This window comes from Lissotriton helveticus, chromosome 8 (genome assembly GCF_964261635.1).
Source record: "Lissotriton helveticus chromosome 8, aLisHel1.1, whole genome shotgun sequence".
Lineage (NCBI taxonomy): Eukaryota > Metazoa > Chordata > Amphibia > Caudata > Salamandridae > Lissotriton > Lissotriton helveticus.
Window position 1 is genome coordinate 423,106,313 of NC_136069.1, and position 22,940 is coordinate 423,129,252.

Below are 22,940 nucleotides of genomic sequence, written 5' to 3' on the forward strand. Positions count from 1 at the left end.
GCCAGACAAGAAGATTTCTCACATTTATAGATCCTTGGTAACACACTGTTCCCCCACACTTCAGAAGCTCCAGGGGGACTGGGAGGCAGATGTGGGTGGGCTAGAGGAGGAGGATTGGACGGAGGCCCTTGCAGCTCCGTGGGGGGCGGTCATAGCAGCACGGCTCCGTCTAGTCCAGTTTAAATACCTCCACAGGGTCTACTATACTAGGGCTCGTCTGTGGCGCGTGTGGATGATTGCGTCCCCGGAGTGTCTCCGCTGTGGGCAGGCAGAGGGTACGTTTATCCACACGGTATGCCACTGCATGTCCCTGGACCGTTTCTGGAGGGGGGTTTTTGCATGTCTGTCTGAGGTCCTGGGCTGGGAGCTTACACGCACGCCGCAGCTTGCGCTGCTCCATGTCATGGCAGGTGTGGGTGGCAATATCTATAAGCGACATCTACTGTGTCTGGGCCTCACGTTGGTTAAACGGGATATTGCTAAGGCATGGAAGGCGACGAGGGCCCCTTCAGTAGCTGCCTGGAAAAATGGTCTAGACTTTTGAATGAGTCTGGAGCAACCTATATTTGTGGCCAGGGGGTTCCCGCGCAAACACTACAAAATATGGCTGCGATGGGCGGAGAATCGGGGCCTCTGGCTGAAGCCCCCGGCGACTGAGGAATCTCTGTTAATAGAATGATGCGCTTGGGCCGATGCAAGGAGGGTGAGGGAGGGAGCTGGGTGGGTGTGGGTGCTTGGATTTGGACATTTGGATCTTTTCTATAAGTTGCGGATGAGACAGTGTGGGTTTAGAGCAAACTTTAGGGGGGGGGTAGGGTGGGAGTTGGGGAACGGATGTACTATTGTTCAATGATCATATGTAATTTATGGTTGCGCCTGTAAAAGTCGATTACTGTCATGATTCTACTTGGTTTGATTTGGCAGATGACTCTGGGGTGCAGAGCTCCGTGTGACATATGTGAATTGACAAATACATTTTTTTTTTTAAAATCCTTAGTAGGATCTGGATGTGATGGGAGCAGGCACTTTTCATCAAGAGCAGCACAGTGTGTCTCCAGAGTTATAATACCTGACCTGACTACCATTTTTCTTTAACTCCCTTGAAGTGTCTAAAGTAAGTTGCTATTTTAGAGTCAAGTAGATGTCGCTTTTGGGGTGTTTTTCATTGCGGGATATTTAAGAATAGATTAAAAAAGGTAGAAATAAACCTCATTGGAATGTTGGTAGCTCCATTGAAAACAATGGAGTGCTCCGGGCTTATAATGGCTGGTATAAGCCCAGAGCTCCAACATTCCAATGTTTCTTTGTTCACAGCTCTGGCTGTGAACAAATACTTCAGGGAGCCTGAGGGGATTTCAATTTCCTCACGCTCCCTGAAGGCCTTGTTTTATTTGTTAGAACAGTCTGCCCTCTAGTGGCAGAATGTTCTAATAGCCTTATAGCCCTTCGTAGCAGTGCTATACCAGCTATTAAAGTCCTGCCGCTTTGTTAAAGTCCCTCGCCTTCGGCTCAGGCCTTTAACGCTGCAGCAGGCCTTTAATAAAAAACCAAAAGAACAAAAGTACCTGTCAGTCGGATAACGCCGTGGTGCTTAGAAATCGCGCTGGAGGAAAGGAATGCACAGTAGAAAAAATACAACAACCAGATAAATCAAAGAATGCATTGACCATCAACATTTGCTGATTGAAGTCCTATCAGACCAACCAAACAAGGCGGGGCCTCATCATGTAGGACACTCAGGCCATGGTCAGTCTACAAATGCCCAGGTGTAAATTGGCGATGTATGACTGAGTCATGGTCTGGACACCGCAAAAGTTAATATAGAAATGGTACTGATAGGTGCAGTGCAAACAAAAAATTCATAAGTATAGTGCAGTGGCTAAAATGGCTGTCGAGGCAAACAAAGACCTTTATTAGTGCCTGCCTGGACGTCAGATTAAAAATAGTGTAATGACAGCGTAAAATAATCACTGTCCTGCTCGCTTGGTGGAAAACAAAAATAAGGCCAACATGTTTCTGCCGTACTGTGTAAGTACACCGGCATTCGTCAGGGCCAAGCTCTCAAATGCTACTGCAGATCACACTACCTAATGTGTGGAAAAGAAATAAAGTCAAATAACCATAAATATAAATGAACTAAGAGTGGTCGGACACGACCATCCTACGGCACCTTCTAAATTTTGGCAGTGGATGCGAATGGTCTTCCCTATAATGAAGAAGTAAAAGAAAATCAAACGTCAATTGTATAAACACGTGGTGCCTATAAAATCACAGGCACTCTAGGTTAATCACATAGGCCCAAAGTACCACGTATTATTCCTGTGCATAACCAGCAATCATTCCAGCAACCTCCGACAGATCAAGCATCAACTTATGATGATCATTCTAGTGGCGCGTGGACACCGTCACCACAAGCAACTACAGTGTAGAATTACATGATAATTGAAAAAATTATTTAGCACTTACCCATCAATCTGTGGGAAGTAAGCCTCACCTCACCCGGCAACTGCTCGGAAAGACAAGGCCCCGCTCTAGACGTATAAATAAAGACAGTTCCTAGGTCAGATCACTGTCAATGTTGTAGTACTCTGTACTGTCTACTTAACCCAATAATTTTCCGAATTGTCCACAAATGGGATCCCGCCATGCGAGAGAAAGAGATGGCCACATTAAGATGAGTCATTTATAATAGAGTCCCAATGCATCAAGCCACATATCTAATAACTACAGACAAAATACTTAGTTTAACACATCCACTTAAAGAGTGTCTAAACTCTGTGAATATAAATATGGTTTAGCTGTAATTATAGCGATAACAACCAGGTATACCTCCACTGAGGGATGTGCAACCTCTATGAATACATAAATCGTTTTGGTTGTAAAAAAACAACAACAAGGGAAAAATAAGCGAAACAGCTCCTCATCCCTTTCAGTATATCTAAGGTCAAGACATACAAAAGCATAGGTGGCCAAACTCAGAGGAGTGTGCTAGAAATACCCTTTAAGTCACATGCAATCACACACAACTAACCTGTCCGTCGGTACCTCACGGCGGGTTCACGAGCCGAAGGGGAGGCACCGACGGACTGTTCAGGGCCAGTATATATACTAGCGCTAAACGGTATGATGCATGGCAGCTTGACCGCGTCCCGCTGTAGACGCGCCTGTGCGTTACAGAGACACTACCCTGCGCATGCGCGTCTGTGAAGCAAGTAATGGCGCGCATGCGTGGAAGCATAAATCATTACCGCCTAACGCGCCGCTACCCCAGCTGCACAATGTCTCGGGGCCGCGCATGCGCAAACCAAGGAAACCCTAAAAGCTGTATCTGCAGCATAATCTAAGCGCGTCATGGACGCACAAGAGCAAGTCAAACGAGTGCGACCTTTATGTAACAATTATGTAGTAAGAGTTATAACTCGCCCCCGGTGTAGCCTCCTAACCTCAGAAGACCAACTTGGTCATTCCTGGATCAAGGGGCATCGAACAGTGAGGAAGCAAATAATGTGTCCTGAGTCAGTCGCCTTTGATTATTAGGTGCTCCAGTGTGACTGCTCAATATATTGTAGGCCCTTACTCGAGTGAGTAACTAAGTATACACAATCTACCAGTGTATAGATCAATATACCTCATCATTACTGAAAAACCCACCCGTGGGTAAGTGTAGCGGGGACCTATGATAAGCAAAGTTCCACCAGGCAAACCTCCTCCCCAGTAGAATCAAAGAGTAGCAGACTAGTCAAAGGAGCCTACCTGGGAAAAAGCTGATGGCCAAACTCATCAAAAAGGGGGGGGGGGTTTGTGTGCCCCAGAAGAGAAGTCTATATGTGTCTATATGTCCCTAGAGATGTACAATTAACTATACAACCCCATAGGTGCTAACAACTCCTGCATGAGTGCACAGTGCTAGCGGGGACAGTTACCAATTAGCAGGTCTACCATAGACGCTTAGGTCCCAGTGTTAGAAGGTACCCGCTCAGTTCCCAGAAGGGTAATAGAGGAGTATCGCAATGGCAAATGGTGCACACACAGGTCGTGGGTACATAGGTGAGTGCTATCAGATGGAGATCCACGGGATATTGTCATTCAAACCACTCACGTCCGTTTTCAATTTGAAGATCCAACGCTGCTCTTTAACGAATAGAAAGTGCGAGACATCAGCGATATGTGGTGGAATATACGGCTGTTCGAGAACTACCCAAAACAACTCCTCGGCCTTGTGTTTTGCCTCTAGGAAATGGTTGGTGAGGCCCGTAGACTGTTTCTTACAGCGGATCGTGCTTTTATGCTCGCTGATTCGAGCCTTGATCGGTCTTGTTGTGTGGCCCACATACTGTTTCTTACATGGACATGAGATTAAATAGATGAGTTTGTCCGAATTGCAATTCGTATGTTTTGTGAGCCTCCACGGTCTCGTGGTCCCGATGTCCACTGTTAGGGTCTTGCGTGTCTGTGGACACGCCGCACAGTTGCCACATGGATAATGGCCTTGTACAGGGATGGTATTCCACAGGGTGTTGGTACTTTGTTGGAGTTCCCTCCGTGGTCTGGTATGGACCAAACTATCTCGGATTGATGGTCCTCTCTTGAATGCAAACAGGGGTCGGGGTATGGTGCCACACCCTGTGTTCAAAATCTTCCAGTGTCTGAGTATGTTTTTTTTGACTGCATTGGAGGATGTAGTAAAGGTCTGTACCATGGTCATACGGTCTCTGGTACCCTCAGACCTCCTGTGTTGAAGTAGAGCCTCACGGTTGTTGTTAAAAGCTCTCTTGTGAGCTCTGCGTACTAGATGATTCGGGTAGTGCCGATCTCTTAGATTGGATGCTAGTTCCGCCGCATGGTGTTCATATAGAGGGTTCGAAGAACAATTCCTTCTGACCCTAAGGAATTGGCCAACAGGCAAGTTCTCGCGCAATGATTGCGGATGGAAGCTCTGAAATGACAGTAGCGAGTTCCGTGCCATGGGTTTTTTAAAGAGTTCACTTCGTAGACCTCCCTCTGCTGGAAAGATATGGAGGTCCAGGTAAGCCAATCTGTCTTTACTGCTCTCCATGGTGAAATTAAGGAACTGATTCCTTGTGTTTAACCAGGCGTGAAAAGATACCAACTCGGCAGCAGACCCCTTCCAAATGACGAGAATGTCGTCAATATAGCGTTTCCACAGTCCTACCTGGTGGAAGAAGGGGTTACTGTGGTTCAGCACATGGTCCTGCTCGAATTGGTGCATATATAGATTGGCCAGGCTCGGTGCGAAGACACTCCCCATTGACGTACCTGACACCTGGAGGTAGAGATCGTTCTGGTACTGGAAGAAGTTCTCCATCATGGCGATCCTGGCACACTCCATGATGAAGGAAACAGGTGTTATCGTGTCCAGTTGTTTTGCATCCAGGATGGTTCTGATGCAGTCAAGAGTTTCCTGTTGGGGAATCGACGTATACAGCGACTCGACGTCGAAGCTGACCATTAGGTCGGTCTCTGCGTCGAACTCTACAGCTGTAAGTAGTCTCAGGACGTCCCCAGTGTCCTGTAGATAGGTAGGCGTCTCCTTCACTATCGGCTTCAGAAAGACATCTACAAAGGTAGATAATGGCTCGAGTAGTGAGCCTATCCCCGAGATGATGGGTCGTCCAGGCGGTGGTCTCTGGGTCTTGTGTATCTTGGGTAGACAATAAAAGTAAGGAGTGACCGGATGTGCTGTTACTAGGTATCTCGCCTCCTGGGGAGTGATCCAACCCTCAGATACTCCTTCTTCTACAAGACTCTTGATGTCATTCGAGACTCTCTGCGTCGGGTCTAGTTGAAGGCGCCGATACGCCCTGGTGTCACTCAGTTGTCTTTCGCATTCTGCCTGATAGGTGGTGGTGTCTTGTAGCACGATCGCACCTCCCTTATCCGCAGGTTTGATGGTAAGGGACATATCATTAGCAAGCGCAGATAGTGCTTGTTTCTCGATGGAAGGCAAATTGACAAAGTTCTTCCGTTGCTGGGTATAGTTCATGACGTCATGTGTTACTGCTTGCTCAAATGCTAAGACATTGGCTGGCACTTGCTGGTTCAACGGTGTGAAGGTCGACTTAGGTTTAAGGCCAGTGTTCTGTTCACCCGGTTCGGATGAATCGCCCGCTACCAAAGAAGGATCCGATTTTTTGAAAAAGAAGTGCAGCCGGATCTTTTTGAAGAAACATTCCAGTTCACACCTTGTGTTGAAACGATCACCAGTGTAAGTGGGGACAAAGCTAAGCCCTTTGTTCAGTACAGCATTCTCAGTCGGAGTGATTGCCCTGGAGCTCAGGTTTACTACGAGGTCGCAGCTCCTGATGTCGGTCCGGTCGTGTTGCTGGTCTGTGGAGCCCAGTTGACGTTTTGTTGGCCTCTTCTTTTGCCCCGATTTCTGCCCTGGCCCTGCCATAAAAAAGGCTGGTCATAATAGAATGACGGATTAGGAGGGTACATGGGCATGGGATGGCCCATTGGTGGGGGGCCCATAGGTCCTTGATGGTAATTCCATGGGCCTGGTGGCCACCATTGTCCTTGATTAGGGTATTGTGGAGCCCCTCGGCCTCTGTTGGCTCTACGTTGGAAACCTCTGCCACGGGTGCCAAAATTGGGGCCTGCATTCGGATTTCCTTGATCGCTGGAGCCAGAATCAGAACCAGAGGACGAGTAGTTTGACCCGTATCTCCTCCCTTTAGAGGTGGTGGATGGAGCTACATAAGTGTCACTCAAATAGGGATAGGCCGACTCCATTGAAAAACGTGCCAAATCTTTTTTAAACTTCTCTACTTTATTCAGTAGGATGTTATCACGGTAGTCCTTGTTAGTCTTATTGGCCTCGTCCAAGTTCTTTTTGTAGATCACAGGTCTAATTGCTGCGTTGATTTGGCCCTCCAAAACCTGGATCTCGATCAGGAGTGCATCGGCCGTTTTTTTAGCTGTTTTAATTATTAAAATCAACCAATCACGGGTGCACCGCCAAGCAATTAGCGCCCAATTCTTCACGAACTCTTTATCAGTGAGGAATAAACGTGGCGCCGTGGTCACAATCAAACCCGACGGTGCACATTTGCCATGCAGATACTCATTCATAATAACCCCATGTAGAGAGATGCGTGAGTGATTTTTCTTGAGGTTTAATAATTTAACCCAGTCATCTTCAGTAGTGGGGTTTGAAGTAGAGGGTAGATCATCTAAAATGCTCGGGTTGTCATTGAGGATGGTATTGAGATCCTCTTCATCAAAAGCTAGACCACCAAACTCCTCCATGGTAAAAAAACGTTGTGAATAACAAAACTAAATAAATATATTGGGTGAGCTAAAGGGCACCACTACACTTGCTGTGTGATGCTACAATTAGAAAACAAGGACCCGCAGCCGTAGCTGCTCAGTACAATACAACAAAAAGGTAAAGGAGGGTCCGAGGGAAAGTTTAGCGACCTCACAGGTAATTACCCCTAGTGCAACAACCAAAAGAACAAAAGTACCTGTCAGTCGGATAACGCCGAGGTGCTTAGAAATCGCGCTGGAGGAAAGGAATGCACAGTAGAAAAAATACAACAACCAGATAAATCAAAGAATGCATTGACCATCAACATTTGCTGATTGAAGTCCTATCAGACCAACCAAACAAGGCGGGGCCTCATCATGTAGGACACTCAGGCCATGGTCAGTCTACAAATGCCCAGGTGTAAATTGGCGATGTATGACTGAGTCATGGTCTGGACACCGCAAAAGTTAATATAGAAATGGTACTGATAGGTGCAGTGCAAACAAAAAATTCATAAGTATAGTGCAGTGGCTAAAATGGCTGTCGAGGCAAACAAAGACCTTTATTAGTGCCTGCCTGGACGTCAGATTAAAAATAGTGTAATGACAGCGTAAAATAATCACTGTCCTGCTCGCTTGGTGGAAAACAAAAATAAGGCCAACATGTTTCTGCCGTACTGTGTAAGTACACCGGCATTCGTCAGGGCCAAGCTCTCAAATGCTACTGCAGATCACACTACCTAATGTGTGGAAAAGAAATAAAGTCAAATAACCATAAATATAAATGAACTAAGAGTGGTCGGACACGACCATCCTACCGCATCTTCTAAATTTTGGCAGTGGATGCGAATGGTCTTCCCTATAATGAAGAAGTAAAAGAAAATCAAACGTCAATTGTATAAACACGTGGTGCCTATAAAATCACAGGCACTCTAGGTTAATCACATAGGCCCAAAGTACCACGTATTATTCCTGTGCATAACCAGCAATCATTCCAGCAACCTCCGACAGATCAAGCATCAACTTATGATGATCATTCTAGTGGCGCGTGGACACCGTCACCACAAGCAACTACAGTGTAGAATTACATGATAATTGAAAAAATTATTTAGCACTTACCCATCAATCTGTGGGAAGTAAGCCTCACCTCACCCGGCAACTGCTCGGAAAGACAAGGCCCCGCTCTAGACGTATAAATAAAGACAGTTCCTAGGTCAGATCACTGTCAATGTTGTAGTACTCTGTACTGTCTACTTAACCCAATAATTTTCCGAATTGTCCACAAATGGGATCCCGCCATGCGAGAGAAAGAGATGGCCACATTAAGATGAGTCATTTATAATAGAGTCCCAATGCATCAAGCCACATATCTAATAACTACAGACAAAATACTTAGTTTAACACATCCACTTAAAGAGTGTCTAAACTCTGTGAATATAAATATGGTTTAGCTGTAATTATAGCGATAACAACCAGGTATACCTCCACTGAGGGATGTGCAACCTCTATGAATACATAAATCGTTTTGGTTGTAAAAAAACGACAACAAGGGAAAAATAAGCGAAACAGCTCCTCATCCCTTTCAGTATATCTAAGGTCAAGACATACAAAAGCATAGGTGGCCAAACTCAGAGGAGTGTGCTAGAAATACCCTTTAAGTCACATGCAATCACACACAACTAACCTGTCCGTCGGTACCTCACGGCGGGTTCACGAGCCGAAGGGGAGGCACCGACGGACTGTTCAGGGCCAGTATATATACTAGCGCTAAACGGTATGATGCATGGCAGCTGGACCGCGTCCCGCTGTAGACGCGCCTGTGCGTTACAGAGACACTACCCTGCGCATGCGCGTCTGTGAAGCAAGTAATGGCGCGCATGCGTGGAAGCATAAATCATTACCGCCTAACGCGCCGCTACCCCAGCTGCACAATGTCTCGGGGCCGCGCATGCGCAAACCAAGGAAACCCTAAAAGCTGTATCTGCCGCATAATCTAAGCGCGTCATGGACGCACAAGAGCAAGTCAAACGAGCGCGACCTACAGCGGGCTATACGTCTAGAATGTGGTGTGAATAAGACCAAGTAATCTGAAACAAAGGAATAAGGATCTATGCTCCCTCCTAATGCTCTCTAGAGGACATATGGAAGCAGGTGAGGGATGAGTATCATTCAGGAAATCATACTTACCCTATCAAATCCTGTGCCATGAGAACATACTCAATCGAGAAGATAAATAGAAAGTATCAATTATCAAGTGGACGTGAGTAAATTCGAGTTTAACATTTCTGATAGAAAAGGAAAGATACTGCTGTACTGAGGCTGGGCAATCTGGAGAACATTTAGACACATGATGCTTGGGTTGAGAAAAGCATGGTACCCACCCTGCTACATCGCCTCCATGGATTCTGTCTCAAGACACTGCATCCCTTAGGGTAAGATGCTGGTAGCTTGTATGCCATATAAACACTTTGAGATGCTGTGGCACACAAAAAACACAAAAATCTAAATACAAACTAGCCAAGTGAGAGCAGCTGTGCTCTCTGCAGGATGTGGGAAGGAAGAAGTCGTTTTCATCATTACTAGCATCTGCTGCTTAAACTGAGATTTCTGACAGCTCCGCTGCTACTCCCTACCATAGAGGGCAAAAACATGTACAATCATTATGGATGTTTTAATTAGAAATCTAAGAAGAAACAGAAGTTTTGACATTTTAAAGAACTTGCCAACATTATTCTTCGAAGACATTTAGTATATCTACCACATAGTCACAGAAAGTGTGAATATAGATCCCCATGGCGACTCGTTACATGTACGCACAATAGATGTGTTTTTCAATAAGAATTATTTCTTGGCGCACAAGTTATAAGCAAGCTGAAGATAGGATGGTCCTGTTTACACCGCTTTTATGTGAAATATGACTTTATCTAAGTTCTCAGTGAGTGTCGCACTTTCAGAGCTCAACCCTAAGGAAATCTTCACTAGTTACTGACTGCCTGTCCTGGAGATTTAACAGTGAACAGAAAAGTGCGTGTGACATATTTCAGAGATAAGGAGAAGAACTATACGTTAATGACATCAACAGAAAAAATGCTCCTCATTATTAGCAATAATAAGGGTAGAGGGATGAAAAGAAGAAGTTTATCAGTGAAATGTCCCTAGATGTGAGGGACAGAGTAAAACTGCCATTGAAATACCCGAGTCACAAGACGAATAAAAAATCAGACCGAAAATGACCACATCAAGCAGACTCTTTACATGGAGGTCAGAAAGACATGGAGTCCAGTGCTTCCAGTGGTTGGATTACTGAGTTGGGAATTCACTAATGCGTGACCAACTATTGCTTTGTTTTTCACTCGACAAATTGTTGAAAATATCTATGGGTGGGCTTAATGAAGATAATGGCTTCTAGTCACTAGTCTACTAGTCACTTGATGGCTTAGGAAAAATTGACTTGCAAATGAATGACCAATCTTCTCACTTTCAATGGAATGCAATCACCTTTCCGAAAATCAGAGGCAGTGTGTGTTTCACATTCAAAGGGATCTACTGATTAGCTCCAAACGGAATACCTACCGGAGTGCCAGGAGCGTGAGGGGTAAGAGGTATGGTGCCTCAGCTGTAAACAACACAAGGCAGTATAGCAGATAAACATTGCAGAAGTAACACCACTAACTACAATTTACCAATGACACCTACTTGAACTTCTACATCATTCACATATAAGGAGCACTGCACTGAAAGAGTCCAAAACAATGAGTATCAGAATTACTGATGAACTCTATTCCTTAGGTCTTGCAAGTATTTCCCTTCAATACTCTCCTTACTGCAAAGGTTTTGGACAATAAATAAATGCTTGCAGGGGGCCAGTAGAATCGAGCATGAGTGCGAAGTTTGCCTTTTATAAGGTTATTCAATACCTAGTATAAGAATAAGAGGCGCTTGACTGGGGTGAATGTATACTTTATTAAGCATTCCGTCCATCATTTGTTTGCGTATCACTTGTTGCCCTAAGTGGGATGGGTATGCCCAGACATGGGTCCCTTGCTCATTGTGCCACTGGTTTCCATCTAGCCTGGCTGATGAGGGGTAATACCCAGAAACCAGTCCCAGGATGCTTGTTTCCGGACCAGGTAGAACCTGGCTTGGCAGTTCAGACTGGACTGTTCCCATGAGGCACAGGGTCAAGACTGATTTGCATATGGCTGGGTCTAAACTGGGGTGGCATGGTGAGCAAAAGAACGCTGAATTTAACCCAGATCTCTTGAATGGGGGGTGAATGTATGATTTATTCAGCATTATGGCCATCATTTGATTGCGCAATGCTTTATTTCTGGAACATTATATCTTATGCCACTTGCAATAAGATAATCATGGGTATCAGTCAGGTTTTGTCACCGTAACCCGTCTGACAAACTCCAAATTAGGCACTTAGGGGCCGATTGCTATGGCGGGTGGGCCATCGTAGCAGTGTTTGGGACCGCCCGCCAGGCTTGCTGTGGTCTCACCAATGAGATTAGGATGTGCCCGCCATACTGGCAGGCGCATCCTGGGCTTTTCACATTGCGTGCCGTGCTGCAGCCAGCTGCATCGCCCGCAATGTGAAAAGTGCGTGCACAGGATTTCCCTGCACTATGTGGCAGGCACCCCGGTGCCTGCCCCTTGGAGCATGGAAATGAGGGGGGTCACCATGGATACCCTCAGTACAGCGACCCCCCCCCCCAACACAAAGGGGGCCCGCAACACGCCTCTAAACCCAACTCACGCCAGCCTTTCCATGGCTACTATGAGGAAGGGATCCCAGTGTATAAGGGAGTAGATAAATACAATTCAAATGAATTAATCAAAAAACAATAAATGTAGATCCACAAGGTTTTTATTCACAATGGGATCCCATTGTGAATAAAAACCTTGTGGATCTACAATTATTGTTTTTTGATTAATTCATTTGAATTGTATTTATCTACTCCCTTATACACTGGGATCCCTTCCTCATAGTACCTATTGAACCCAGGTCCCAGTGACTACAATTGGGTAAAACCCCCCCTTCTATACACAGCCTTTCCATGGCGGCATCGCCGCCATGGAAAGGCCTTCCTAAATCCACATCCTGATCTGGAGGATGGTGCCAGCTAGGCACTGCCACCATTTCAGGGGCCCTGCACCGTCCGCTAGGCAATCGGTGCAATTGCCTATGGCGGACAAGGGTTTAATCAGCCGCGGTTCGTGCAGGTAACAGCGGTGTGGCCGGGTGGGGAAAGGATAGGGGGAGTTTCGAGGGACGATGCAGAGGGAAAATTAAATAAATAAATAATAATCCCTCAGCATCATCCCTCGAAATCCCCGCCGCCACGGCGGCCGCACCAATGTTACCTGCACAGACCGCGGCTGGGTTTAATAGTGGATACACCACAAAGTCTAAAAAGACGTGAATCAACAAAGTTAAGGTATTACCTTAACCTTAGCTTGAAGCTCTGTCACACTCGCTTAATCTTCATTCTCACCCCGTCTATACTCTTCCCAACATCAAACATGTTTTCAAAAATACACTACATATTGTACACTATGACGACCAAAGGAATGAGGACCAAACTTCTCAACAACACACTTACTGGAATTTGTATAGTTGTATATTATGTAATTTTGTTAATGAATTTGTCCTCCTACATGTTTGATGTTAAAAAAGGTAGAAGGCGCAGATGTAAGTTAAAAACGGAGGTGTCAGCTAGGGTTAAGATACTACTTTAACTTATGAATGTTATTTGAGGTTTTCTGCCGTAGGCACTATCAGACCCAGTCAAACTTAATTGGCCTCTAATTTTAGCTTTTTACAGATGTTGTGAACACGGCTGCATGAACTTCATTTTGGAAGGGGGGAGTGAATTACTTCAACAAACCCATTCCACCAAATTGCCAAGAGCAGGGAAGGGGAGGGGGGAAGAAGCTTCTACACCCCGCCTTGCTCAGGGGTGAGTCGTCGCTGAAAGTAACCGCCCAGAGCAGGTAATGGCTGCACCCCTGCTCTGTGCACATTTAGAAACTGGATAGCATTTCAGCCCCAAAGCCTCGACCGAAATTCTGAGAGCAGAGCGCTGACCCGGTACAGGACAAGGGCACGGGGAACTGCTCCAACACGCTACAAGTACTCCAAGGATAGGGTTGGCTCCTTAGCACTCGCCCCTTCATTGTCCAGGTCCTTGTGGGTTTGTTTTCCCAACATTGCTCAAAACAGAGGAGTGTCATTCGTCCTCATTTTCTGAGGGTGAAGGATGGCCAAGACTTATGACTGCTTTGCCGCTGCAATGCTTGCAATTTGCCAGCAGGGCAGCCATGCAGCATACTACAGGCTCAGCCCTTAATCACCCTAACATTTCTGAGAGTGATGCAGGACTGTGAAAGCTCACAGCTCACCCAAGGCATAGCAAATGAGTACAAGGCATCTTGGCAGCTGTTACTTGCAGCAAGTCCCTAAATTTAGCTCCCTTACCCTTGAGCGATGCGTGGCACAAATATATACCCTGACCTTTGGAAAAGTAGTGGAGCCCCAATTTTCCCTTGACAAGGTGGGGCCTGTGTGGGGGAGAGGAGAAGGGGTGGGGAAGTTGCACACCCTCCCTTGGGCAAGACAGGGTTGTAGATGGTTTCCTCACGGCAACGCAGGCTGCAATGAATCTAAGAAGCACTTTGGCAAGGCGGGGGCTGTTGGAGCAATTTCCCTCTGCACTTAGTCAAAGCAGGTGAGGAGTAGGGTAAAAACAAGCACTCCTAGTCGTGGACAAATGAGGGTAGGCTTCATTGAGCCCTTGGGCAAGGCAAGGGCTCTAGGGGGCAAAAGGACATTCGTCGCCCTTGGGCAAGGTGGAGGGAATTGGCGATTATCCCTGTACTAGGCAATGAGTTTGGGATAAGGGTCAAACAAGCAACCTTGTCCTTAGTTAAGAAGTAGGTTATGGACCACTATCTCTCACCCACACTTGCATAATACAAGGAGAAACACATCACCAGGGTTTAGGTGTCTTAATGTGCAATTATCATCCTTTCCTCCCCTTTGTCAATGATGGGACGTATGTATGCCATTACACACACCAGCCTCAGGTTGTGGCCTCACTGGGAAGAACCGTCTGCTTCCTGGATGATGCTGTAGGGGTCAGTGTATATATCCTCTGTCTCCTGGACTGTAGTTTTACCGGGGTAAGATCCCACTGGCTTTAGAGTTTTCAGACTTAGTAATCCTAGGACCGCAAACATCAGAGAACTCACAACATGAGGGAACAATATTCCCCCAGTGGATATCACTCAGCTATTCTCAGAATAAAGGCCTCAGTGTTTTATTCATAGCGAAAATCTTCCATGCAATGTTTCCCTTGTATCCATCAATCCATTATCTGGTAAACCGGCCAACAGCTACAGACAAACTTACAAAACCAACCAAGCAATCGTGCTCCTTCCTAACATCAAACAAAAGCATTGTGTATGTACTGATGCAGAGATCAGAAAGGTAGAAGTTGAAAAGATCTATTTATTGTTCAATCAAAAGGAAGCCAGCAGGATGTGATAACGGTAACCGTTTGCAACATCTCAAAGGAGGGAAACATGCTGTACTGTACAAGATCAAAAGGTTTCTCTCAAGAAAACACAGCCTCCAACCAGATAGCAACAGAGGCGGGTACTCATTTCCACTACTTATGAGCTCCTCCAGCCCACTGCCAAGTGAGTGATATAAAGCAACCACCATACACTGTGAAACAAAGTGCATACCTCAATCTGTTGTAATCAAATAAGGTAAGCCCTCACAAGGAAAATATCTTGTAAACAAGCATTGAAAAAGCCAATGAACCTGGCTTCAACGTGCCAGCACATGTAAACACAGGCATTCACAAATGCTGTTTATACCTGTTGCATTAACAAATGCTGTTTATCACAATAAACCCTGCCCTATTGGACTTGCCGGTGCTAGGAAAAAGTAGCAAATAAGGACTGCATTCTATACAGCATGCAAGAGATAAATAATTGAATATGACAAACAGCGTGATGACCAAATGTGCTTTTCAGATACAAAATAGCCCTTCATCCTTTCCAATTGAAGCACTTCCTAGAAGGTGAATTGATACGCCAAATACCTAACAGCATGAGGTGACACAGTAGTACTTCTCTAGCTGGAGCTAAAGACCCCTTTATGTATATTTTAAAGAATCAGCTACATTACACCAGTGGACAGCTGCCCAGCCAATCCAGATCTAATAATGAATTGCAGAAGAACTGGCACAAAGGTACGAAAGAGTGGTGGTCGAGGAAGGGCAATAATTAACGGGCAGGACATATGAAGTGCATGAATACAAATATTATTGTAATTCCGAACCGAATTTGTTCTGGGTCGGGCAAGGGAAAGGAGAGGACGAGGGAGGGGAAATGTTTGGTTTCTCCTTTATTTTGTTTCCCTGATTATTTTCTCTGCCGGCGGCTGGTTGGAGGCAGGTATTTGTCCTACTTACACCAAATACAAAAAATACAAAAATTGATCCATTAAAAAGAAATTGCCCAATAGTGGTTTAACCATTATAAAAAATAATTAACTAGTACTATCCTGTACCTTATACTTGAAAACAACATTTTAAGGAGCCATATAAAGTTCTATGAGAACTATTACAATGTTTCTTCAGGAAAATTATAGTTGTAAGCACCATACTGGTACACTGTGAGGCCTCACCTCATCAGACATGTTGCACTCTGTAGATGCAGACATATTCGACATCTATGCATCCTTTTTCACACTGGAAAACACCTTATTCTTTTTCAAAATACTCTGAATACCTTCTCTGGTTAGTAGAGAAATTTGCTCTTACGTGCATGGTCAGGACATGTTGACTTTTATGTGAGCTACAAAATAACCAAGCATATGTAAATGTAAATGTAAATGTAGTATACTTGTAAAGCGCACAGCTGCCCCAGCAACAGGGCGTCCCGGCGCTGTATAACTCTGGGGAACCCGTCCTGGCTTTCCCTGTGGGATGGTCCCTTGCTGGGAGTCCCCAAGGTGGAGCCAGGCATCCCTGGAATTGGTGGGGCCGTTGTGGAGATTAGGCAAGCTAATGCCCAGAGTTGCCGAGTGGAACCCCTGATTAGAGTAAGCACCGAAGCGAGAATTATCGAGTCCGCTGACCAAGGTCCACGACCCTGCCACGTCGGGAATTGAACCCTGGTCCCGGGCTGATTTCTGCTCTCAGGCCTGCCGCCTCTAACCAGTGAGCCACACTACTCCACATATCAATACAGCCACCCCATCACAGCGTGGATTAATGCCCGTTGCACATGCAAATGCACTTGTGGCATCTATGTTTTCCCAAACAAGATTTCTGAAATAAGCATGAATGGTGAACCAGAAAAGGCCAAGGATTCATGTGTTCCACTTTCAATCAGGATGCAACACAAAGGAGATTTGCTAGATCCCCCGTCTACCGTCACTTCATAGTTTGCAATGTGCCATACCAACTTAGTTATAACAGATTAATGAACAATATAAATGCTCTCTGAGCTGTTAATTCTCGCATTACTGTTGAAGCATGCTTTAGTAAAATGACCAACTCTGTCACAGCTAACACAAGATGAGTTTGGCTGTTGGCAGAGGACATTTTTGATCCACAATGGAAACAAAGGTAACTTTCAGAAAGCATTAGATCGCAACCTCTAACTTTCGGAATTGTAGTCATACTATTGTGACCCAGGTCCTTCGACACAGCATTACAATTGTAAATAACTGACCCAACTATAAGACAGACACCAATGATCTCCCACACCTGTGGCAATATCCAAACTTGCTTTCTGTGATGGTTTTCTTAATAAAAAGCAACAAATGTTAAATTCTTTCTGGTGACAGTGAACCCCCACTTGGATTTTAACATACGCCAAAATCACATGATAATGCCAGAGCCTTCTCTGCTGCCATAGAAATTAATATGGTTCCAAAAACATGTGAAAAAAACTCAGCTAGCTTTGGGTGGTTGAATAATATTGTTTGTCCAGCCATGAAGAGCCCTGTGTTCGGTCAGCAGTATCTTTAATATTTAACTTGCACCTAAACCTCACAGTTTTGCCATTCTTAGAAAACATGCAAGATACCAGGACCTAAGACAACCAGTGAATGAAGTACAAAGTGTTTTATGGTCAAATCTACTACCATCAGCGGCCACCGGTAATTACAAAAAAGGTACCATGCTATTTCTTTTAATGAGAGGATATCCCACTGAAACACCAACAGTGCATTAATATGGTAAATTAAAATATTTTGGCCTAGTGAAGATTAACCAAGTCCCGCAAACTAAAATGTTACAAAGTAACAGCAACAAATAAAGCATTGAGAAGCAGTCACCTTTATGATGCAGATGAGTGACCCTTCTTTGCAAGAAGTAATACAAAGAGTCAGTACAACTCAGAAATGTGCTCCACGCACACACTGCAGTTGGTGCGCGTTCAAGGAAAAAATTCAAGACAGAGCGGAAGCGTCCTGCATGTGCCCAAGCATGTTCCTCAGAGCCAGTTTAATAATAATGGCAGGCGGATTTGGCTAGGAAAATCCTAACACCCTAAGCCTCCTTAAATAAAACCTCAGGGCCACCACAAATGAGTGCATACTAGCCATCAACAGATAATACTGCATATTTTTTCTACTCTAGTTACAAAGACAGAAATGTGTAACTGGGAATATGGTTGTGTTAAACCCCTTATGGTACAGGCGTCTGGTATCTAGCAAAGGTTGCATTAGCAAAGCCCCACATGGGTTCTAACAATGTGTGACTTAAATCTGTGACTGCGCCTTCTATTTCATCATTATTTAGAAGTGAGACTGGATCATTGCATAATTTCCAAGAGTGCCATCCTTTCACAATCACCCAACAGCTTAGTACATAAAATGTATACCTGATACAGCATAATGGGTTCTATTTCGTATTGTAGCATCTCGGCAAACTCCTTGGCAATGACAGATTTTCCACAACCCTGTAAAAAAGAGAATTACATTCAAGGAATGCAGATAAGAGAGGAAAATATAGCTAACTGCTAATGTATCCTTCTTACCTTTCCACCAATCAAACATATATCCTTAACCATATGGGACTGCACCATCTCAGCTAGCAGCTGTTCATGACTGACGGTCTTGATGAAAGTTGATGAGCCTGAATTTGGTCGTAGTGGCTTAGTTCCAACTGGGACCTCAAAAACACCAGAAAAAGAAACAATCAGTTCCACAAACTCCAACCAGTTGACCAGCAAGGATTTATAATGAATACTTTAACCCCTCCCATGCTCATGATGAGCTCAGCTCGTCATGAGCCACGGTTCCCGTGTGTCATGACCGTTGGAACGCTCACACGCGGGGCTAATTCCTCTGCTGTGCTGAGTGTTCCATTGAATGGGCGTGGTCGTGACGAGCTCAGCTCGTCATGAGCACACGAGAACCGTGGCTCATGACGAGCTGAGCTCGTCATGAGCACCGGGCGCTGTGCGCGCCCTCCCTCCCCCCAGCAGAGCAGGGGAATGTGCCCGCAGCCAAGGGGTTAATTTTACTAGAATACTCCTACATGTGATCCCATTCTGCTCTTAAACAAATCACAATCCGGCCAAATGTACATCTCTGGGTATACATGGGGGCGTGGTTTCAGCGCCGACCGGGATGGCTGCGTGAGCGAGTTGCTCCGCGCCGAGTCCCGTCTTTCCTCCTGACAACCTTCGCCCCGTGTCGCCTGGCGGCTACAATCGTGGTCCGGAGGGGCCGCTGACCCATTGGGGAACATCTGACCCCAGTCGGAACCCTGGGTGCCGAATGCGGGAGGACCTGGCGACCGGCTCGACCTGGCGAGCAAACAAAGGAAAGATGGAGGCGCCGCCTCTGTGAGAGCTCCGTGGACGGAGCGGCGAGGGGTGCGGGACCTGCTGCGGGCGCCCGGAGGACCCTCGTGAGGCAGTGTGCAGAGCGGTAGACTGTGGGAGCAAGCCCTGAGCAGCGGAGGAGGTCGGCGGGGGATTACCGGTGAGAGCGGCGCCCCTCCCCCACCTGATCACTCGGCCGGCTGGAGGGCTGGGCCTGGACCTGTGTTGCGCTGGTGAAGGCGCTGCTGGACTGTGAGGCCGCCCGACCGCTGGCTGTATCGCGGCAGGGCCTGATTACCCACAGAGGAGGGCAGCGAGTTGCCGAGGCACTGGGGGGACGGCCGCCCGCGGCACTTGTGCACCCCGGGACACGGGAAGACGAGGCGGCGGCCGACAGATCGGTCCATGGAGGTGGGCCCACCCGGTGGAGGACAGTGTTACGCCGGGCCGATTACACAGTGCTAGCACCCCGACGTGCGCGGTGCTCCGCGAGGGCCAGTGCTGCAGGGGACAGTGAGCTCAGATTACCCAGGGACCCGAACGCTTCACTGACCGCCTTTCATTAGAGTTTTCCCCCCCTGGCCCTGGCGAGCTTTGCAGGCGATCTGAGTGTGACGGTGGGGCAGCACGGAGCGCACTACTGGACTGGAGGTTGACGGCTGGCCGTGGAGGGGGAACGGTTGGCACCGCGTGTCCCCGCTTGACCTGGGGATTGGAAGCCGCACTCTTTGAGTCATTCCGCTGGGCGATTCCTGGTGGACCGGGCCATCGTCAGAGGGGGCTGCTCGAATGGCTGATTTCCTGCATTCAAGATGGCCGCGCAGGGAAATGGCGACGGCACGCCGCCTGAGCAGGGTGGCCGGGGGCCGGAGGACATGGATGGCGGTCTCCCGACGGAGCCCTCCACACAGAACAGAGGCTGAACCTCCGCCTGGATGCAATCTTGGCCGCGATCACGGCTACGAAGGATGAGCTGCACCAGGACATTGCGCAGGTGGCGACGGGGCTTGGCCTGCTGAGAGCTGACCACGCCAAGCTCTCTGACAAAGTGAAGTCTAACGAACAACTGCTCCAGGAGCTGAAACCGGCGGTGGTCACCACGGAACGCAAGCTTGAGGACGTTATTCACCGACTGGCGATACTGGAGCGGCGAGCGGAGGACGTGGAAGGCCGCAACCGGCGGAACAACGTGCGGGTGGTGGGTCTGCCGGAGAAGATCGAGAAGGATGACGCGGTGGCCTACATGGAGGACTGGTTCAGAACAGTGGTGGTGCCGGAGGGCCTGTCCCCCTTCTTCTCTCTGGAAAGGGCGCACCGGGTGCCCGCCAGGCCGCCCCTGGAGGGCCGTCCGCCCCGACCGATGGTGGTCAAACTGCTGCACTATAAGGATCGGGATCTGCTGATCCAAAGGGCGAGATCCGAAGGGCCCTTCCAGGTGGATAACAGTAAGGTGACAATTTTTCCGGACTACACGCAGGAGGTGCAGCGGAGTAGAGCTTCTTTCCTGTCGGTGAAGAAAGAGCTGCGAGAAGAGGGGATCCAATACTCCTTGCTTTTCCCGGCCAAGCTGCGGGTCATCGTGGATGACAGGACTCACTTCTTCCTAACGTCCGATGAAGCTTGGTCCTGGCTGGAACTGTACCGTGCGGGGACGGATCGTGCGCATAGGCCCACCAGGGATCGGCAACCGCCGGTCAAGATCAGGAAATCGCAGCGCATCCGCTCCCGGAATAGGCGCCAACGGGCCGAGCGAGAGGCGCCAATGCTGGCCGACAGACAGAGCGCATTGGAAGCCACGGCGAGCATCACGGGGTCGCAGCGGGAGGACGCTTCCAGAGGCTCGGCTTCGGAAGAGGACGGGGAGAAGACCGGTGATGATGACTCGGAGGTGGGAGGTGCGCAGGGGCCAGAGGTCACCCCACAGACATCAGATGGTATATTTAATGGATGAGGCTGCTGGCAACTGAACATTTGTGGGAGACCTGGAGGTGCGGACACTACTAACTTTTATTGGACTGCCAGGTATGGGGCTGCATTTGCAGTGTGGGGCTATGGGCGCGGGGTGGCGGCTCTGTCGTCCTGGTTTGGGGCTCCACAGCCCTCTTCAGACCCTTAAGGTCTTCTGTGGTGACGACCACAGGTTAGCATGGTGTGTTGGGTGTTTACAGTTTGGAACGGGGCTGAAGCTGGGTTATTAGGCCCTGTCCTGGGGAGGGGGTTGGTGGGAGTTCAGGGGGATGTTTTGAAGGGGTTACGCAATTGCTGCAATGCGGGTCACATTTGTTGGCGTGCACCGCTGTTGGGATTGATGCTTTATGGGGACGTTACCTAATCTGAAATGTGTCACATGGAATGTCCGAGGCATTCGAACTATGGTAAAGCGCTACAGGGTACATGCATACTTAGTGAGGCGGGGCGTCCAAATAGCGATGCTTCAGGAAACTCACCTGACGCAGCAGGAGTGCAGGGCCCTACAGAAGAGGTGGCGGGGACAGGTGTTTGGAACGACGTACTCGGCATTCGCCAGAGGGGTGCTGATATGGATTAGGGCGGGCACGCCATTCCAAGTTACGAATCAGAGCATCGATTCAGAGGGCCGATATGTAGTAGTGGAGGGGCGGCTATATGGTAGGGAGGTGGTGCTGTGTAACATCTACGCCCCCAACGCTGATCAAGCGCGTTTCTTCGAGGGTTTATCGCGCTCATTGGCGCACTATTTGGCAGGCCCTGTATTGCTGGCGGGGGATTTTAACTCCATTACTGATGTGCTGTTAGACAGGTCGCACCCGCCCCTAGTGGACTCCCCGGTGCGCCGCCTTGCGACCCATAGGCGGGATTGGCAGGAAAAGTGGGGCCTGGTAGATGTGTGGAGGGCGCAACACCCCGAAACTAGAGATTATTCATACTTCTCCGCGCTGCACGATCTGCATGTTAGACTGGACTCAGTGCTGTGCAGCGCCTCACTGGCGAGTGCGGTGACCCACTCAGAATATCTGTCCAGGACCATCTCTGACCATAACCCCCTGTTGCTCTCTATGCAGTGGCAGCTGGAGAGGTCTGCGGTCCCCACGTGGCGACTTCGTCCGGAGACACTGGAGGATCCGGTGTTCTGCGACGCGGTCCGCCAGGGAATAGACAGCTATTTTACGGAAAATGTTGGGTCGACGGCGTCCAGAGCGATTGAATGGGATGCGATGAAAGTGGTGGTGAGAGGGGTGTGTATGGGGCGGTTTCTGACCGTGAGAGGAACAGTGCTGAATGATCTTGAGAAGGCGGAGGAAGTGCTGAGAGGGGTGGAACGACTGAGACCCGAAAGGCCGGAGTTGCAGGAACGATTGTTGCAAGCTAAGGAGGGAGTGGCGACTGAGACGGAGAGATTGAGGTGTTTTGATTATAAACTGTATGCTGTCAAAGTACATGAGGAGCGGGACAAAGTGGGCACGCTCCTTGCGAAGCTGGCTGATCCGAGCCCTAGAGGATGCCCGATCATGAGTGTGCGACGAGAGGACGGGGAAGTGGTCTACTCGCAGTCGGCGGTCCTGGGGCGCTTTCAGTCCTACTATACGGGACTGTATGCCAGCCACCTCGAGGCAGCTGCTACGGAGATAGAGGAATACTTGGATCTGATCCCTTTGCCGTTACTAGATGCGGAGGATGCTCGGGACCTGGGAGGCCCCATCACCCTAGCGGAAATAAAATGGGCAATTAGTCATATGGCACGGAATAAGACCCCAGGGGTAGATGGACTACCGATAGAGTTCTACGCTAAATTTGCGGAAGAGTTAGCGCCCAGGCTGCAGATTGTCTACGCG

At 47.9% G+C, this 22,940-nt stretch overlaps 1 protein-coding gene across 1 annotated transcript in view; it reads right to left on the minus strand.

The window, feature by feature from the left end:
- Window positions 1–22,940, minus strand: part of VWA8 (von Willebrand factor A domain containing 8) — a 1,418,144-nt gene that overhangs the window by 980,433 nt on the left and 414,771 nt on the right. The window contains exons 11-12 of the mRNA XM_078657276.1: window positions 18,337–18,471; window positions 18,181–18,258 (exon numbers count right to left, since the gene is read on the minus strand). Coding sequence (XP_078513402.1) covers window positions 18,181–18,258; window positions 18,337–18,471 — 213 coding nt within the window. The remainder of the gene's footprint in view (window positions 1–18,180; window positions 18,259–18,336; window positions 18,472–22,940) is intronic.